Source organism: Eptatretus burgeri, chromosome 7 (genome assembly GCF_056783735.1).
Source record: "Eptatretus burgeri isolate ZD-2024b chromosome 7, Ebu_testis_v1, whole genome shotgun sequence".
NCBI lineage: Eukaryota > Metazoa > Chordata > Myxini > Myxiniformes > Myxinidae > Eptatretus > Eptatretus burgeri.
In genome coordinates this window covers 81,774,582-81,794,688 of record NC_140967.1, presented here as the reverse complement: position 1 = coordinate 81,794,688, position 20,107 = coordinate 81,774,582, and the positions used below count along the sequence as shown (strand labels likewise).

The 20,107-nt window shown below is 40.6% G+C and overlaps 1 protein-coding gene and 1 long non-coding RNA gene across 3 annotated transcripts in view; one reads left to right on the top strand and one right to left on the bottom strand.

Moving 5' to 3' along the window:
- The window catches only part of COG6 (component of oligomeric golgi complex 6), a 76,150-nt gene that overhangs the window by 39,258 nt on the left and 16,785 nt on the right, over positions 1-20,107 (top strand). For both annotated transcript variants that reach the window (XM_085889254.1, XM_085889253.1), the window contains 5 exons: positions 4,641-4,726; positions 4,871-4,935; positions 5,079-5,170; positions 7,995-8,112; positions 17,832-17,963. In XM_085889254.1, coding sequence (XP_085745380.1) covers positions 4,641-4,726; positions 4,871-4,935; positions 5,079-5,170; positions 7,995-8,112; positions 17,832-17,963 — 493 coding nt within the window. The remainder of the gene's footprint in view (positions 1-4,640; positions 4,727-4,870; positions 4,936-5,078; positions 5,171-7,994; positions 8,113-17,831; positions 17,964-20,107) is intronic.
- Positions 8,056-20,107, bottom strand: part of LOC147023631 (uncharacterized) — a 32,627-nt gene continuing 20,575 nt past the window's right edge. Inside the window, exon 3 of the long non-coding RNA XR_015060310.1 lies at positions 8,056-8,189. This is a non-coding gene — a long non-coding RNA (uncharacterized LOC147023631). The remainder of the gene's footprint in view (positions 8,190-20,107) is intronic.

The following is a 20,107-nucleotide window of genomic DNA, read 5'->3' as shown; positions in this document are numbered from 1 at the left end:
CATAACAAATACAAGTCAAAAGTATATTTCATTTACAAAAATGATATTCACAAAACCTTTAACTCGTATTAGGTTTCTAGATTCTTACAAGTTTATGGGAACACCACTAGCCAACCTCGCATCAAATCTAAGCTCCACGGACTCTTTTTCAAATCTTAATTCATTCTTTCCAAAAGAGGAAATTCTCACTAAAGAGGAAATTCAGATTAAAGAGAGAATTCAAAGTAAAGAGGAAATTCGAATTAATGAAGAAATTCTAACTGAAGATGAAATTCTAATTATAAAGAAAATTCGAACAATGAATGAAATTCTAACTAAAGAGGAAATTCTGATTAAAGATGAAATTCTGATTAAAGAAGGAATTCTCACGAGAGAGGAAATTCAAACAAGGAATGAAATTCAAAGTAAAGAGAAAATTCTTACAAGTAAGGGAATTTATCCTTATGATTATATGGATTCATTTATGAGATTTAAAGAAACACAACTTCCTTCAAAAGAAAGTTTCTATAATAACCTTTATGAAGAAGAGATAAGTGATAAGGAATATAAACACGCACAAGAAATATGGAAAATATTTAAGATAAAGAACCTTGGAGAATATCATGATTTAAATCTAAAAACAGATGTTTTATTGTTAGCTGATGTGTTTGAAGCTTTTAGATCACTCTGTCATAATAAAAATTGTTTTGGATTAGATCCTGCCCACTATTTCACAGCTCCTGGTTTAGCTTGGAGTGCAATGTTGAAAATGACAAAACAAGATATAGATTTAATCAGTGATGTTGATATGCTTTTGATGATTGAGAAGTCCAAGAGAGGTGGAATATCACAAGTATGTTCAAAAAGATATGCTAAAGCAAATAATAAATATCTTCCAAATTATGATAGTGAAAAAGATAGTAATTATTTGATGTATTTTGATGCTAATAATTTGTATGGATTGGCAATGTCTCAATCTCTGCCTTATTGTAAATTAGAGTGGGTGGAAGAAAAGGATTATGAAAAGGCTTTGATGAATATTGTTATTTCTTCTCAAGAGGAATTGAATGACGAAGAAGAAGGTTATTATTTTGAAGTTGATTTGAGGTACCTGAGTGATCTTCATAATAAGCATAAAGACCTTCCTTTTGCATGTGAGAAAGAAACCCCAAAGAAAGAATGGTTCAGTGATTTATCATAAAAGTTTTAATATTAAAGGCAAATCAACAGAAAAGTTATTAACAACATTCTATGATAAAGAGGGATATGTTTTGCATCAGAGAAGCTTAAAACAGTTTTTGAGAGAAGGATTGAGAGTCGCTAAAATTCATAGAGTTTTAAAATTTAAACAAAGTCCTTGGATGAAAAAGTATATTCAATTCAATACAGATGAGAGCAAATACAAAAGTAAAATTTGAAGGGGACTTTTATAAATTAATGAATAATGCTGTATTTGGAAAGACTATGGAAAATGTTAGAAACAGGCAAAACATTAGATTCGCAACATCTTGGAAAGAAGCTTCGAGATTGATAAATAAACCAAGTTTTGAGAGAGAAGAGGTTTTTTCAGAGAACTTTTCTGCAATTCATATGAAAAAGGAAAGTATTGTAATGGATAAACCAATTTATATTGGAACAGCAGTTCTTGATTTATCAAAGATATTGATGTATGATTATTTGTATAATGACTTAAAGAAAGAGTATGGTGAAAATGTTTCATTGTTGTATATGGACACTGATAGTTTTATCCTAGATATAAAAACTGATGATGTTCATAAAGATATGAAGAAAAATATTGGAGTATATGATACAAGTAATTTCAGCAAGAAGAGTGAGTTATTTTCCAAAAAGAATGAAAAGGTTTTTGGTAAGTTTAAGGATGAGTTGGGTGGAAAAGTAATGAGTGAGTTTATTGGATTGAGAGCAAAGGCATATGCTTATAAGTATGGTGATCAGATTGATAAAAGGTTAAAGGGAATAAAGAAATATGTAATAAATAAATCAATAACTTTTAGAAATTATTATAATTGTTTGATAAATGAGAGAGAAGAATATAGGAAAATGAATACAATAAGAAGTTATAAACATAACATATACAGTGAAGAAGTAAATAAAAAGGCATTAGGAGCCTTTGATGATAAGAGATTTATTTTAGATAATGGAATAGATTGTGTTCCATATGGATATTGTATGATAGAGTGAATAGAATAGATTGTGTTTTAACGATGGGAAGATGGGTTAGGGTTTTTTTAAGGGCTACCGCCACATTTTTTCGCAATATATAAATGGTCAAACCAAGTATTAATCAAACTAAAGAGTGGAGAAAATCTCAGTCTTGGTATATAAATGGAAAACATAATGAATGTGAAAAATATCAAATAAGTCTAATTGAAAAAATAACTAAAACAAAGGTAAATAAAACAAATAAGCGAATCAATTTAAAAACTAGTAAGTTAGAGGATGTAAAGAAAAAAATGAATATCCTTGAATGGACTGAAAACTTTGATGGTTATCAATTGAACAATGAAAAAACAATTTACTATAATCTCAAAATGATATGTGGCTCAGGAGGTGGTCAAACAAGAGCATTAAGAGAAGTTTATCATTTCGTAATGGCACAAAAGGGGTATCTTAAAAAATATAAAGATTCAATTGTTTTGTTTTTAAATATTTTAGATGGGGATTATTGTGCAAAGAAAATTAAACTATTGAAGGAATTTGAGAATGAACAAATGTTTATAGGTTCAATGAGTGAGCTAAACAATATGCATCGGTTATTTGATAAAGAGTGTCCCGAGGCTTAGACGTTTCAGATATTTCTTTAGAATCACCTTTAACAAATCACATTACGACTTTACTACTTGAACAAATCTTTATCTTGTTGCATAGGTTATTTGAATAGAGAGCCCCTAGGTTAAAAGGGGAGACAAATAAATATACCTTGGGATAAAAAGGGGGTTTATTTGTTAGGAAAAAAAATATGAATCGCTGAAAATCCCCCATTCATTTACATGGGGAAAAGTGAGCCAGAATCAGTATATTCACCCTACTTAGCACAATCAGGACACAAGTTGGCCTGGCGATGCATTCTTGTGACACCAGGATCAGAACCTGCACCAGAACAAAACTCACACCTTGTTATTGCAAAAATTAAAAATGTGGGTGTCAATGATTTACCTCCTCATTTCTCTCAAAAAGGGGTCAATTTAAATGTAAAAATATTTTTCACATAGAAAGGGGTTAAAATTTCTCAAGACTGTGAAAAAGGGGGGTTTATTTCAAAATCACATACACACACACACGTTACCAAACAATTTTAATCAGTGACACTCAAAGAAGAAGAATAACCACTCCTTTCACGTCTCCAGATGCATAGGGCTGCCGAAGCAGTTTTACTTGGCTTGGGAACACAATCCTGAACAGGTAGCCACTCTGACAGAATATTTGAATGGCTCATTCTTCTCAGTAAGCTTGTACTCATTTTGCTAACCTCTGAAGGATGACCAGCTGAGTCAACCCACCTGGTGTTATTTTAACGGTAAGACAGGGGCTTTAACTCAGGATCCTAAGGTCTTAAGCCAGCCACCTTAACCCTTAAGCCAACATCAGGCTTCCATCTCCCAAAGCTGGATTATATAATTAACATGCACATCATTCTAAGATATGTGACAGACTTTGATAACTTTTTTCTTTCATCAAAGTTTCATTTTGTAACTGGAATTCAGTGAGATTACAAGATGAGGAAATTTTTAATTGTATGACTTTTGCTGGCTAGAATGTAATATTTAAGTGCTATGACTTGGGGTATGGGCAATTTTGGCACTTGTTTTTTTCGCCCTCATTTTTTGGGGCTGATTTTTGCCAGATTTATGGGTGACTCGCCCATTGCCCCCATGTATTTTGGATGTTGCATCCAACATGCAATGTTACTGCTTTAGCTATCCTGATTATTCCAACGAGGTCAGCCAGGGAAATTTTTTGGTCCAAGTCTTTCACCGATTGGCTGGCTAGGAATCTGCCAATCGACTGAAAGTGGAGGGAATTTGGAATTTGGCTCTGGTGACGGTGCTCATTCCCCTCATTTTTGGAAAAGACATCATGGGATTTTGAACGTCTACCAACGAACAGTCCTGACATATGAGTCCTTCAGCCTAATGTCCTTCTGATGGACATTGCACACATTGATGCATTTCCCTGCATGCAAAACACCAAGGTGAGAATTCAGAGCTTGGTCGAAATTTGAACCCAGGCGAGACATCTCAAAGGGGAGTGTGCTTAACTCCAAATTACCCTGCCTGAAAATATGTACATGTACATTGTACATGTACCTGTATATGTATACCATGCAGTTGTGTGCATATGTATGTCATGAATAACAAGAGTGAGAATTGCTTTACAATACATGTCCCCAACCGATGTGATATTTTCTAAGTCCAAAAAGAGCTGTGAGAAATTGATGAAATGTCTTGAAACTATAACTTGTTCTGTAACTTATAATAAAGCCATATGCCAAGTTTCAGTTGACTATGTTAAAGGGTATGGGAAAAATAAGTGAAAAACCACAGTTGGGACAGACGAACAGAAGGTGAAACTGGTAGGGGACTAATAACGTTGAGATGGACAAGGTGATCAACTCTAACTTGTCCTTACCTGGGGTGCAGATATGTGGGAGACATGCTTGCTTGGTTACACCAGGCCATTGCAACTGAGCATGAGCAGCTGGAGGTACTTCTTTCTGCAGCACCAGGTTCGTTTGGAATCTCTTTTTTTATTTTTTTTACATCTCGTAAATGCAGCATCGTGTTTTAGTAATGATTACTAACATTTGAATCTTCCAATGTTGCACTTCCACCACGTATCTAGAACATGTGTTTTTGGTATCTTTGCATAGGCAATGAAATGATGAGCCAAGAGGTGCTTGGGCACATAACGGAAGGCGTCTGTCGCCCCCTGAAGGTTAGCCAAAGTTGTCAGTTTCTTCTATTTGTAATTTGATTTCAAGATCATTAAGCTACAGTTTTTAGTTCAACAGTTGTACTTTTACACTGCCTCTCCTTTGATTTTGACATAGACTTTTGTCTTTGACCTTGTTCTCATAGATTCGGATAGAACAGGTGCTTGTGGCTGATCCAGGTGCGATCCTTTTGTTCCGCCTTTCGAACGTTCTCAAGTTCTACCAACAGACCATTGGGTAAGCTCGATAACTGAATTATTACCTCCACCAACGAAGGTCTGAGGAGGTTATGTTTTCACTCCTCTCCGTCTGTTTGTCTATTTGTTACTTGCAAAATCGAAGATTTTTCAAAAATATTGGTCAGTCGATTTTGTTATTTTGTGTGTCTGTCTGTCTGTCTGTCTGTCTGTCTGTCTGTCTGTCTGTCTGTCTTTGTCAATCGCCTACAGGTCACAATTTTAAACCGATTTTCACGAAACTTCACCACAAGGTAGTGTTTGTCATAAGCAAGAAGCCTATTGTCTTTTTCGGCCAAAGGTCAACAAATTTGGCAAATTTCTAAAATCCTCAATTTTCATCCGATTGACGAGAAATGTAAACAGGATTTTCATATCAGCTTACTGAATTCAACCACCAATTATTTTTGAGGTCAACATAGACCAAAGGTTGACAACTTTGGTGGGATTTCTAAGATCCTCAATTTTCTTCCGATTGACTTGAAATTTGAAGAGGATTAAAATTTCAGCTCACTGAATTCAACCACCAATTATTTTTGAGGCGAAGATAAGCCAAAAGGTCAACATAGGCCAACTTTCTAAAATTGTCAGTTTTCATCTGATTGACTTGAAATTTGAAGAGAAGTTGCATATTTGGTCATTAAATTCAACTACAAATTATTGTTGAGGTCAAATTTGTTTTATGGATGTTGCAAGTATCGTGCTCTGCACGACGTGTTTTCTTGTTTGTTACTTGCAAAATCGAATATTTTTCAAGTATATTGGTCAGCCGATTTTGTTATTCTGTCTGTCTGTCTGCCACCTACAGGTCACAATTCTAAACCGATTGTCATGAAATTTTACCGAGTTGTAGAGGGAGTCTCAATTGAGAAGCCGATTGATTTATTTTCAGGTCAAAAGTCATCTTGAAGTCAAGTTTCTAAAATCGTCATTTTTCATCCGATTTACTTGAATTTTGAACATTTGCATATTGTGTCACTGAATTGGGAAACCAACTTTTTTGAGGTCAAAAGGTCAAAGGTCAACTCAAGGTCAAACTTCTAAAATCAATTTTCAATTGAAAAATCATCAATTTTCATCTGATTAACCTGGAAATTAAGCAACAATTGCATCATGCATCACTGAATTTGGAAACCAGCTATTTTTAAGGTTAAAAGGTCAACTCAAGGTGAAACTTTGAAAATCCAATTCAATCTTAAAAATAATCAATTTTCATCCGATTGATCTGAGCTTTGATAAAGATTGTCAATTTTAATCTTAATGAAATGAATAATTTGATGTATCAGTGGCAACCTTTGGAGAGGGGGTGGGGGTGGATTTTGCAAGTATCGTGCTCTACACGACGTCTCTTTCTTGTTTGTTTGTTTGTTTGTTTGTCTGTTTGTCTGTGTGCAGGATATCTCAAAAAGGTGTGGACAGAATCAGATGAAATTTGGTGGGCAGGTTGGGTGTGTGACAAGGATGAACTGATTTGATTTTGGTGAAGATCCAGATCTGGATCTGGCTACTAGAATTTTTAAAGTCATTCTTCACCATTGAGGGATAGGGAAAAAACGATATATAGTATGATATTTTAAAATGTATTTGGCCCAATAAGTTCTCGTGGAGCAGACATTGTGTGGTGCAGGTATGTACTCTACCAAGTGCCCTTTTAGTTTGATAATTATTGAGAAGGGGAGAAGAGAGGATAGGGTTATAAAAAGGAAAGAAGTAGAGTGATGAGGATGAGTGGAAGGGAGGTTGGGAGGGGATAGGATGACGTTAGGGATGGGGTATATTTGGGATATGGAGGAAAGAAAAGAAGGAGGAAGGTGGAGGGGGAGTCAAAAGGAAATAAATTGGGAAAATAGAAATCATAACTGGAACGATATTTGTAAATACTGGAATATAAACTGCTGCTGAATCAAGATTGATAAATCCATATCCATTGTCTCTTATCATTGACAATATAAGCCTTTAAGGAAAGAAAAGTGTTTTTTTTTCTACATAATGATTTTGTTCAAGGCCATATGAGGCCCCGTGAGGAGGAGTGATGTAAGCGACATTTTTAAATGATATGATGATGATAGGCTCGGATGATAGGGTAAGGGTTAAAATAGTGCAATATGGCATTAACTCCAAAATGGCCGATGTGTCCCTTACATCACTCCTCCTCGCGGCGCCTCATATCCATTGTCTCTTATCATTGACAATATAAGCCTTTAAGGAAAGAAAAGAGTGATTTTTTTCTACATAATGATTTTGTTTAAGGTTTAAGTGCTTAATCTATTGTATGTTTGCAGACCACATGAGTTTATTGAAAGTGAAACTTTCCATGTCATTATGCCTCCAATACATTTTACTTCAAACGGGCTGCATTAACTTATGATTGGGAGAAGTATAGCATCCAGCAAAATCAGTTTAAGTTTGGAGGAAGTCTGTGTAAGATGGATATTAAAATCGTTAATTTAAGGACATGTTTTTGTGACTGGTCAAAAGACATCTTTGAATGTTCACGTTTCTTTTTATTGTCAGGTGAGGGATAGACATATAAGCAAGATTTATAGGATTCATTTTGGTGAAGATTGTCATCAGGTGATCTCAGGTTACAGTTCTGTTCTTTTTTTGTGCCTCGTATTCACAATTATGTATTTCACTATTTTATGTTAATTTTGCTGGCTGAGGTGTTTTATTTTTATTTTACTTCCTGAGTTTTTGGAAACTTGTCAGAATTTTGCTGCAGTCCAGCCATATTATAACTGAAGGCATCCCCCCCCCCAAGCTTTAGTCAACTTATTTTCTTCCTAAATCAATAAATTTGTTTTATGCTTGATTTGTTTTACCAGGGGTGTTGTGGGAGACCAGGCTGCTGACCTTCTGGTAACCCTGGCAGAGATGGAGCACCTTGGGAGGCAGGTTTTCCTTTCCACACTTGCACAGCATGCTGGCAGCATGCTGGACAAGGTAAGGATGCTCAGTACTTTGATGATGCTTTTGAAGGTGCTGATCTTCATGCATAACCACCGACATAGATGGTAACTCTGTGTCAGGGAATGGAATTATGTTGTGAGAGATTTCTGGTTGAATTTAAAAAATATATATTACACTGAAAAATGATGCTGTTAAATAATTTTGTAAAATCGCTTACATTTTAGTAAAATGCCTTTAACTGTTCTTAAGGCAGGATGACTATGCCAAAGCAACTTGGCAAAATGTTGAGGCAATTGCTGTGAAATATTAATGTTATAAATGCATTTAGAAGTATATTTATTCAATCTGAAATATAATTTTAAAATTGAATTCCCCAAATTAATGTAAGAAAGCAAAGATGCTTATAATATAGGCTCGAACAGATATATTTTGACATTCACCTTGTTTTAATTTTACATTTACAACACTTTACCTTGTCAATGTACTAAAATTATATTTATAACTGAATTTAAAAAGTAAAAGAAATTATAATGGTCGCGGGATCGCTAAAGACCGGTGTGCTGCCCAGCAGGAATGGTCAAACATGTCCTCGCTTTCGCCGTGAACTAGCGTGTGCACCAGTGATGGGGTATCGCACGGCCGTGATGAAACTTCCCTCCCGAATTTGGCCAAGTGATCTGAGGGACAATTCCCCTTAAAGTAATTTTGCCTTTCGCACCAAATCCCAATTGACCCAGTACGGATTTATCGCCAATCAATGATGTGCTGCCGAAGTCCCACAAGGCTATTACACATGTTCTTTCTTCTTTTCTTTCTTTCTTTTTTATTTTAAATATACAATTTTGAGGCTTATATAAGAGCGAACACACACAAAACATACAACAAGGGGAGCAGGAGACAGGGGTGGGCGAGGGAAGCCCAAAACAGTGGTTACAGAGACATTAGGAGATCTGTTGAAGGGAGAGGGATTGGGTGGGTAACATGGGGTAAACAAGATGGACATTAGAGGGACTTTCAGGTCCTTACACTACAGGGACTTTCAGGAAGGAAAACATGGAATTTGAAGGAGGTGGGTTTGTGGTGGATTAACGAGGGTAGAAAAGATCAAGGTTTTGGATGGGGGAGGATATGAGACTCAACCACATCACAGGAGATACCGATGATCCTAAATGCCTTGGTTTCCACAGCGTGAAGCCAACAAAGGTAAGAGGCAGCAGCATCAGCCCAGAGTGGAGAGCAGTACTCCATCAGGCTGCGGATGAAAAGAAAGGACTTTGCACGGGGGAGGATGCCCTGTCGGCGACTGGCTTTGGAGGCCAGCTTGGAAATTTGGCTTTTCCAGAAAAGATCATGGCAAATAGTGAGACCCAGAAGCTTGAATGATAGGATTTCTTAAAGAGGATTGTTGAGAAAGTAGATGAGGGGTGGGGGGGGGGTCCAGACCGTCCTTTCGGAGAGACATAGTGAGAGTGTGAGATTTTTCAGGACTGAAAGACATGTTCCAAGTGTTGGACCAACCTGTGGTTTTATTCAGATCTACAGAGTGAAGAAGCTGCTGCTTGCTGATCTGAGGGATGCCAGATGGTATGGCAGAGGGTAGAGGCATCAGCAAAGAGACAAAGAGGATTTTCAAAAAGTCGGAGAGATCACTGATGAAAACAAGAAAAAGCGCAGGGCCCAGAACACTGCCTTAACTCCAGCCAGGAGAGGAAGAGAGGATGAGAGAACTCAAATTAGGGCCACACATTGGCTGTGACAGGAGAGGAAGTCTGCAAGCCATGAGTTGAGATTGCCTTGGATACCATAGGAAGATAGTTTGGTGAGCAGGGCAGGGTGCCAGACCATATAGAAAGCATGCGATATGTCTAGGGAGATGGCTCTGATCTCATGTCTGGCATTGAGGACCTCCAAACATTGTTGGAAAAGCAGGAGCAGCATGTCCAGGGTAGAGTGACCTGGTCTAAATCCAAATTGATGATCGGAAATCAAGCCATTGGAGAAGAGAAAGGATTTAATGTCGGAAGCGATGATAGATTCCATAACCTTGCTGATGACTGGGAGAAGGATGATTGGTCTGTCGTTGCAGGGATCTGTTTTTGCACCTTTTTATGCAGAGCGATTTATGTTTGTTGATTTCCAAACAGATATTGGTGATGGCAGATGGCACATGACCTGAAGCAAATGAGAGGCTGAATAGAACATAGAGAGGGTGAACAAGAGCAGCAGAACAGGTTTTTAGGACACATGGGCTGATGCTGTCTGGACCGGTTGCAGAATCAGAGTCGAAGTTTGACAGCAAAATCTCTACCTTGTCAGGAGAAAAGGACACAGAGTCCAGGTACAGGTGGGTGCGACTGGGTATAGTGGGTACAGCAAGCAATGGGTATGGGACCCAAGATTTAGAAGCAAACATGGAGTTTAGGCATTCAGCCTTTTCGGGTGTTGTGTCAGCTGTGCAGCCATTTGAGGTAAGGGACGGGGATCGAGGGGAAACATACACCAGAAACATAATTAACTGGAAGAGCACTCGGTAGAGCGCATACATCCGCCACGTAATGCCTAATCCACGAGAACATATCAGGCCTAATACGTTTTGGAATATCATGCTTTGCAGTACTAATATAATTTTTGGCCCTATCTCTCAATGGTGAAGAATCACTTTAAAATTTAAATAATTCTCGTATCTAGATGCGGATTCAGATCTTCACCAAAATCAAATCGATTCATCCTTGCCACACATCCAACCTGTCCAACAAGTTTCATCCAAATCCGCCGCAACCTTTTGAGATATCGTGCTATGTATCAGTTTAGCCTGATCTCTCAATGGCGAAGAATTACTTTGAAATTTTTTTTTTTATCAGATCCAGATCTTCACCAAAATCGAATCCGTTCGTCCTTATCAAACACCCAACCTGTCCACAAAATTTTCATCCAGATCCGTCTGCAACGTTTTGAGATATCTTACACACAAACATACAGAAAGGGATGAAAACATAACGTCATTCACCTTCAGTGGTGAATTAAGTCGATGCCACCAGGATTTGAAGGAGGGAAACAGGTTTGACAGTTCAGACTTGAGATTAGAAAGATGTTGTTTCCTGGCTCTCCTGAGGGTAGACACACTTGTTCCGAGCTTTGTGGAAGGAAGTGAGATTGCCTTCAGTTGAATTTGCCTTCCGTGAGGCAAAGGCAAGTTGTTTAGGACAACTGCCTCACCACAATCTTCAGTTTACCATGGGTGGGAGGAAGGGTGACAACTGAAAACGAGAGGGGATAAATCTGTGCATAAGAGAGAGCAAGTTTCTTTGAAAGAATTCTTAGGATGAGTTGATGTCAGAGAAAGTCGAGATGGGAGACCAGCCTAGAAGTTTGATGGCTGCTTGGAGTCCTTGCCAGTCAGCCTGACTGAAATGCCAGACTCGACGGCACTGAGGTGGTTCTCTATTAACAGCCAGAGAGATGTCTGCTTTCACAAGCATGTGGTCAGATGAACTGATTGGAGCTGAGGAAGAATAGCAGATATTTTCAGGGAAATTTGTCAAAATCAGGTCCAGAAGAGATTGAGCACCGTTGGTTGAGATCCGGGCCGGGTCTGGAAGTTGACAGATTGTGTCAGTCCCAATGAGTCAAAGAAGTATTTTGCTGAAGTGCCGTGGCGGTGAAAGAGGTACCCACACCCAGCCAACTGTCATGATGACAATTGAAGTCACCACATATGATAAAGAGAGAGTTGGGATCAGAGGATGGAAGTTGGTCCATGTTTTCGGCGAGCAAGGTGTAAATGGAGTCATCACTGTTTGGTGGATGGTACAACATGCACATAAACATGAGGTGGGAGTGGAGGGGAAGCCTTAGCCAAAGGTATTCCTGGGGGTGTGGGGGAGTGAGTCCAGTTCATGGAGAGTGAGGAATGGAGTTTTTGATGAAGAGAGCAACTCCCCCGCCAGGACGAGGCTCAGGTTTGTCATTCCGGAGGAAGGAGTAACTAGGGAGAGACGAGAGTCAGAGTCGTCTTGAAGGAGGAAAGTTTCTGCTAAACAGATTATGTCTGGTTTGGCAGAGGCAACCTGTATGGAAAGATCTGTCAGGTTTGAGTGAAAGCCCTGGATGTTTGAGGTCCACACTGTTAAGGAAGAGGGAAGGGAGGAGGCTTTGGGTGCAGGTGAGGGGGGAGGTAGGACGAGGGACGGGTGGGGCGGAGGTCGGGAGAGTTGTTGACAAAGTGTGGGGGGTTGCCGAAGAGCTGCAGGAGAGTGCCGGATGAGGAGGAGAAAAGGCTTGGTGGTGATGGGATGAGTCACAGTGGGGAGTAATAAGAGAGGGGGCAGAGGGAAGTTAAAGATTGGAGGAGGGAGAGAGATGAGATGGAAGAGAGAGGGCAGGGGAAGGAGGAAGCTTTGTGGATGTGGGGGGGGCAACTTTGACAAGCGGGAGTGAGGGGGAGAGGGAGCTGGGTGAGAGGGGAGAGTTGAGGAAGAAGTGGGAGTTTTTGAGAATGGTGGGGGAAGTTTTGAGAGGGAGGGGAGATGATGAGAGCAAGCACGGCCAAGGGGCAGCAGGGCGATGGGAGAGGTGAGGAGAGGGGAGGGATGAGACTTGGTAGTGGCATGGTGAAGAAGGGAGTAGGCAGGGGGAGGTACAAGATTTGAGCAGTTGGAAAGAGGGAAGGTGTGATGAGAGGAAAGAAGGAGCACGTTTGAGATGTTGAGGAGTGTACTGATTGAGAGAGTGAGATATATTCGGTTAGAATGGAGCCCACAGATGTTAGAACACCACACAGTTTGGGACAACAGAGGAGGAGCTGATACTGAAGCAGAAGACAGTGAAGAGGTGCTAAGAGTGGAGGTAGATGAGGGGAAAGATGGAAGGGGTAAGATGAGGATATAACAGGTGAGGGGTTAGGAGATAGATTTAAGGAGGTGGATTGAATTGGCACTGAAGTTGGGAAAAAAAGGACGATTGATGGAACACGAACATGCATTGCAAACTGGGTTTTTTTATTTTTAAGTCAGAGATGCGATGAAAGACATTACATGAGGGATGCAACAAAGGAGAATTAATAGAATGGAGAAAAGAAACGTTGCAACAGTGGGACTTTTTAGACATGGGATGAAAGAAAGGTCGAATTGAAAAGTGTTTTGACGAAGAAGAGTCATGAATGTTTTCACTACGGAGAACCACACTTGTGAAAGATTAAGTTGAACCATTATAAGAGTTTCATTTATTTATGTATTTATTTATTTTTGCTAAAAATTAGGTAATATTGGGTAAAGGAAAGGTTGAAGAAAAAATTGTGAAGGTGTATCAATGCTGATCGGCCAAAGTAGAAGGAAGATGGTAGGTCAGTGAAAGTAACAGGAAGAAGAAGAGGGGGGAGAGAAATCACGTGGTTATGAGATGCAAGGTCAGAAGTGAAAGGATAGTAGTAAAATATATATATATTTTTTTTAAGATTAGGTAAGCTCAGGTAAAGGAAAGGTTGAAGAAAAAAATCATGAAGGTGCATAGTGAATATGGGTCAGAAAAAGTAGATTGTAGGTCGGCAAAAGAGGGAGGAAGAAGAGTCAGTGCAGGAAGTCACGTGGTTATGTGGGGCACAAGGTGAGAAGGGGAATTTTTTTTGTTGTATGTTTTACATTTTAAGACATGAAACAGAGGGTATAGTTGGTGGGGGGGGGATAGAAGGAGGGTGGAGGGAAAAGGAGAAAATAAAAGTGATGGTAAGAGGGAGAAAATACAAATAAACATGATCGTGCACATAGACATGAAGAGTCAAGACGGGTGGGCCTCAGGGACACCCAATGTGACAATACCGACGAAAACTCACCAAATGCACAAGTTTTGAAACAAAACCGAACTAAGAACACACAGTAAGCATGGAGACAACAAAATAAACAGTCAAAACGCGACAAACAATGACCGGAAACTTATCTTTGAGAAAGTCGGCAGAGACCCCTGGAGAGAACCAACTGTCGCTCAAAAACCAGAACCGGAAGTTTTGACCCATGTTCTCATTAACCACAAGGTTCTTTATATATCTATCTATAATTCCAGCTGTGTGTGTGTGTGTGTGTGTGTGTGTGTGTGTGTGTGTGTGTGTGTGTGTGTGTGTGTGTGTGTGTGTGTGTGTGTGTGTGTGTGTGTGTAGCCGCTGGTCCGATCTAATTGAAACTTGCCAGGTATATTGCTGGGGACCTGAGGATGGATCCGTCTGCAACGATCGGTTGGGTGAACGACCACGCCTACGCGGCTCCTGTGGGAGCCTTTTCAAGATTTGATATTAATCGGACAAGTGCTTCCCAAGTTATGGCCATTTATTTACGAAACCAATAACAGGACACGGTGCCGCGTAGGCGTGGCCTGTGTGTTTTTTTTCTGACACGCGGTTTGAATTTTTTTTTTGGTTTTTTATTTTATTTTATTTTATTTTATATATATATATATATATATATATATATATATATATATATATATATATATATATATATATATATATATATTTTTTTTTTTTTTGCACGTACGGCCACAGCTTGTCTTCTCTTTGTGTTTTTCCTTGCGATGACATTGCGAAAAGGCAAAATATGTTTGCGTTCATTGAATAATTGGCCATTAAAACTAAATTGCGAATAATCGTAACCGATAAGCGAACTTCCGGACAGTGAGGACTTAACTTCCGGACTTCCGGATAGTGGCGACTTACTGGATTCTTTCTCAATTTTTTCTCGATTTCTCGACTTACTGTATTGTTTCTTTCTCGATTTCTGTACTTTCTCGATTTCTGTACTTTCTCGATTTCTGTACTTTCTCGATTTCTGTACTTTCTCGATTTCTTTACTTTCTCGATTTCTGTACTTTCTCGATTTCTGTACTTTCTCGATTTCTGTACTTTCTCGATTTCTGTACTTTCTCGATTTCTGTACTTTCTCGATTTCTTTACTTTCTCGATTTCTTAACCTTCTCGATTTCTTTACTTTCTCGATTTCTGTACTTTCTCGATTTCTGTACTTTCTCGATTTCTGTTCTTTCTCGATTTCTGTACTTTCTCGATTTCTGTACTTTCTCGATTTCTTTACTTTCTCGATTTCTTTACTTTCTCGATTTCTTTACTTTCTCGATTTCTGTACTTTCTCGATTTCTGTACTTTCTCGATTTCTGTACTTTCTAGATTTCTGTACTTTCTCGATTTTCTCGATAAATTCTTGATCAATTATTGATAGATAAACACAATGCCCCAATCCAGTCGTCGTTTACGAGAGCGTAGGAACGAAGCTGCGCGTCGTGCACGCGCAATGGAATCTGACGAAGCACGAGCTGCTCGCTTGACACGCGATGCTACGCGCATGACAAGGCGTCATGCAGAAGAAACGGATGAAGAACGAGCTGCTCGCTTGGCAGACAACACTGGACGTGAGGCAAGGCGTCGTGCAGAAGAAACGGATGAAGAACAAGCTGCTCGCTTGGCAGACAACTCTGAACGCGAGGCAAGGCGTCGTGCAGAAGAAACGGATGAAGACCGAGCTGCTCACTTGGCAGACAACACTGAACGCGAGGCAAGGTGTCGTGCAGAAGAAATCCCTCACCAGCGAGAAGACCGGCAAGTAAGGGATGCCCTGCGACATCAGGATGTACACCTTGCGAGACTAGAGCAGGCTCACCGTGAGAATCGCAACCTTGCTCGATACGATAATACCGATTTCTTTCGAGAGGAACTTCATGTTGAGTACAGGCACGCGTTGAGCAGGACCTCATCTATCTATAATTCCAGCCGTGTGTGTGTGTGTGTGTGTGTGTGTGTGTGTGTGTGTGTGTGTGTGTGTGTGTGTCTGTGACCGCTGTTTCTCGACAACCACTGGTCCGATCTAATTGAAACTTGCCAGCTATATTGCTGGGGACCTGCGTATGTGCCTTTTCAAGGTTTGATATGAATCGGACAAGTGCTTCCCAAGTTATGGCCATTTATTTCCCAAACCAATGACAAGACACGTTGCTGCATAGGCGTGGCTGCGTAGGCCGGTGCGCGGCCGGCCGACGATGACGTCACGGGCCGTGCTGGTTACAATGGGAATCGGTGCCTTAGTTACCGTGACGTAGGAGTGGCAATGGTCAATGGCAGCGAATGTCATGGCAAGCAAAGACAGGGAGGTAAACTTGATTTTAATTTGGATTTTAATTAACTCTGTGTGTGTAAGTATCACAGCAGTTGTTACTTCAATGCAAGCAATTATTTTGTGGAATGCATGTGAACATTCTGTACGGGCACGCACCACTTCCGGATAGTGATGACTTACTGTATTCTAATAGTTTCTCGATTTCTTATCTGCATTTATAGATAAACGCAATGCCCCAATCCAGTCGTCGTTTACGAGAGCGAAGGAACGGCCTGTGTGGTTGTTTGAAAGTTTTATATATATATATATATATATATATATATATATATATATATATATATATATATATATATTGGTTTGCACGTATGGCCACGCACGTACGGGCACGCGAGAGCGAAGGAACGGCCTGTGCAGTTGTTGTTTTTGGCTCGCGGTTTGAATTTTGTTGTTGTTGTTTTTTTGCACGTACGGGCACGCACGTATGGGCACATACTAGTATATATAGAAAGAGAGAAATGAGAACCTCCAACATGCATCCCTTGGGACACGTACCACTGCTGCAGTGACACAAGGACCCCGGGGAGGGACCAGCATGAACCAGGAGAACCAGAACCTTCAAAGGCAGGTTTTACACAGGAACCTCCAATACCAACCACTCCACGCAGCCCTCGCAACTATTTATAGTCCTTCTTTGGGGCAGAACCTTGGACCGCCCATTGCACACTCATTGGCGGCCCTGTGGGAAAAGTTGCCCACACCTTTTTTTTGGAGCCTTGTTGTTCCCCACTTTCAGTCCTCAAGCAAGTCATGTGGATGCGCATAATTCTCGGTGTTTCTTTGCCACGTGGACACAAGTGTCACTATGTGGAGGCACATGTACGCCATCTGGATGCTACCCCATGGACAATGCCATGTGGACTCGATGTGGATGCTGAGGGAAATACAGTACAGTACCAAGACAGATCACAATGGGGAAACTCACACAAAACACAATGGTGGGGAATTGGGAACTTGGACACAAACATTTTGGGTGGGAAGACAAGGGGTTCACTAAACAACCTCGACACTGCTTTCCAAGATGACAATACTCCCATCCACATAGCACGTGTGGTGGCCCAATGGTTTAATGAGCATGACTCTGATGTTATCCATATGTCATCGCCTTCTTGGTCACCACATCTGAACCCAATCAAGCTTCCACAGAATGTTCTTGAATGACGCCGAAGACAGCGTTTTCCACCTCCACCAAACAGGTGTGAGTTGATTGACTTTCTTGTGGAAGAATGGTGCTGCATCCCTCCTGCAGAATTCGACATTGGTGGACTCCATGCCACAGTGCATACAGGCCGTACTGGCCGCACATGGTGGCTCAACGCCCTATAAAGTGACTTTACATTGGTGCTTCCATTTTTTGTCTCCTATGTGTAGCTTAACATCTACATCCCTTTAACACCTATCACAAAGTTTACCCTCCAGACCACCCATTGTGCCTTTGGAACTGGACAAGCACCAGAGAGCTTCCACCTTCTGGACCCTCAACTTATTTTTCATTCATAAAAATCAAAAGTTGTTGACACCTGTGTACATAGATATTTAGGAGCAGGATACATATATTTTCTATTTATGAATGTTATGTTTTCTTAGGTGGAGACTCCATCTGCAGACCTCAGCCCACCAGCATTGTTAAACCAGACACTGACCTTATTGTGTGAACTCCTTACAAGTCAAGATGCCTGGGTTGTTCCCCTTGATGACAGACAGGCTCACTTTTCACAGGTGTGCAATTGGCCTTGCTTAATCATTGGTAATAACTTGTCCAAGTTGCCATTTTTTTCTGATGTGTTATGTCTGACAGGATGGTGCAGAGGTATTGCACTTTGGAGCTGTGTTATCCATGTTCATTTATTGACCTGACTATCAATTGTCAGGTTGCTGCAAGTGCACCATCATTTGGATGTATTATTTTATACATGGATGGCACACAGAGGAAGGGATAAGGTCATGCCCACACAAGCACCCCACTCCCCTCCCCATGGCAGAAACAGTCCTTTCACCCCACTCCAGGAAATTGAATATGGTGAGGCCATTTTAGGTCCTCATGTTGCTACCCTGGGTCAGCTGGTAAAAGGCAACTGACCACCATTGGTTTTAATTTAGTTTTCCTTCCCCTACAGGGGTGGAGGGGCTTTGGGGACTTTCACAAGGAGGGGTTTGCTTGAATAATGCATGTGATCTTGAGTGATGAAGGACCAGAAGGATTTACCTCTGGCTGCAGGATTTACCTCTCAGCAACCACCTAATATTTGTGTGTGGTATCCCATCCACTCGACGAAGACTACTCTCAATAGACCACTATTTCCTCTAACATGGATCAACTCATAATCACCCATCCCAACTTTCTCATTTGTGGTGTCTTCAACTGGCGCCATGCCAGCAATCTGGGTGTTGGCTCAGCAATAACCCGCCATGGCATTGCAGCAAATGTCTTCTGCGACTCTGTGAAGGTCTGCGACTCTGTGAAGTTTACAGATTGGGTTTGACCCAATCTGTAAACTTCCAAACACAGATTTCCCCCACTGGTCTTTCCTCCCTCCTGGACCGAGTAATGACTAATTTTCCATCCGATCTCTCTTGTTCCTCTTCTACCCCTTTTGGTTCTTCTGATCACTTTCTTCGCAAAGCCCATATCTCTCTGGCTATTGCAAATGAGCAACTTCATTGACACAGAATATGGCTGTTCGCACAGGCAAACTGGCAGGAACTTTGATCTGCTCTCTCACAAAAGGATTGGACCACCATCTCCACAGCACCTGATATTGATTCTGCATGTGAATACTTCTATAAAGTCTACTATCTCTCATGTTGTGGTTTATCCAATCACATCTGTGGTTTTCCTGTCCACCCTCTTGACCCAAGTACACTGAATCCTGCAGGGAGGCAGTTGAAGTCAAGAAGCTCGTCTTCTCAGCTTGGAAAGCAAATCTGGCTGAGGGGAATTTTCATTCATTCCATGTGTGTGCAACAAGTGTGTGTCCATCCTGAGGCAAGCCAGAAAATATCCTCTAACAAATCTCAAGACAGAACTCTCAAACCAGTATCCTTCCTCAGTCATGGTGGCACCTTGTTGGTCCGTCTCTGGTGGATGCTTCCCCTCCTCCCTCACCTCAAATGGCATTCCTGCAAGCTCTGCCCAAGATGAGGCAGAAGTTTTAAACTCTGTGCATGCCTCCAAATATCTGAAGATTGCTTCCAAATGTGCCCAACACATTCTGCTCTGTCCCGATCCTACCCCTTCATACCCACTGTCTCCTAGATTTTGTGTCCTCACCTGAGAAGGTGGAGAATATTCTGTCCAGCTTTGATCCTACTTTGGCAATGGGCTCAGATGACATCAGTGCTGATGTTCTTAAATCCTGCACTTGCTTTCCATTTGTCTATCCCATTTAGTCTGTCCTTCTTTGGTCAGCTCCCATTGGCCGAGAAGTCAGCAAACCTCATTCTTGTCTACAAACACAGGTCCTATCAACTTACTTCCAATGTACCAGTGAGCTTACTTCCAATTATAAGTAAAGTCATGGAATCCATCATTGCTGCTGATTAAGAGTCTTTCCTGTTTTCAAACAACCTATTCTCTGACAATCAGTTTAGATTCTGTCCCGGTCACTCTACTCTTCACATGCTGCTGTTCCTCTCACCAATGATTTGAGACCCTGAATGTCAATCAAGAGGTCAGGACCATCTCATTGGATATATCTCGGACATTTGACAGTCTGGCATCCTGCGCCAAGCTCTCTGCCGATGGCAATCAAGGTTGCATTAATTTTTTTTTCTTACACAGCCAACATGTTGCTGTCAATAGAGCCCTCAGTGGAAGTTCGAGTTGCCCAAGGTAGTGTGTTGTGCCCAGTCTTGTTCCTCAT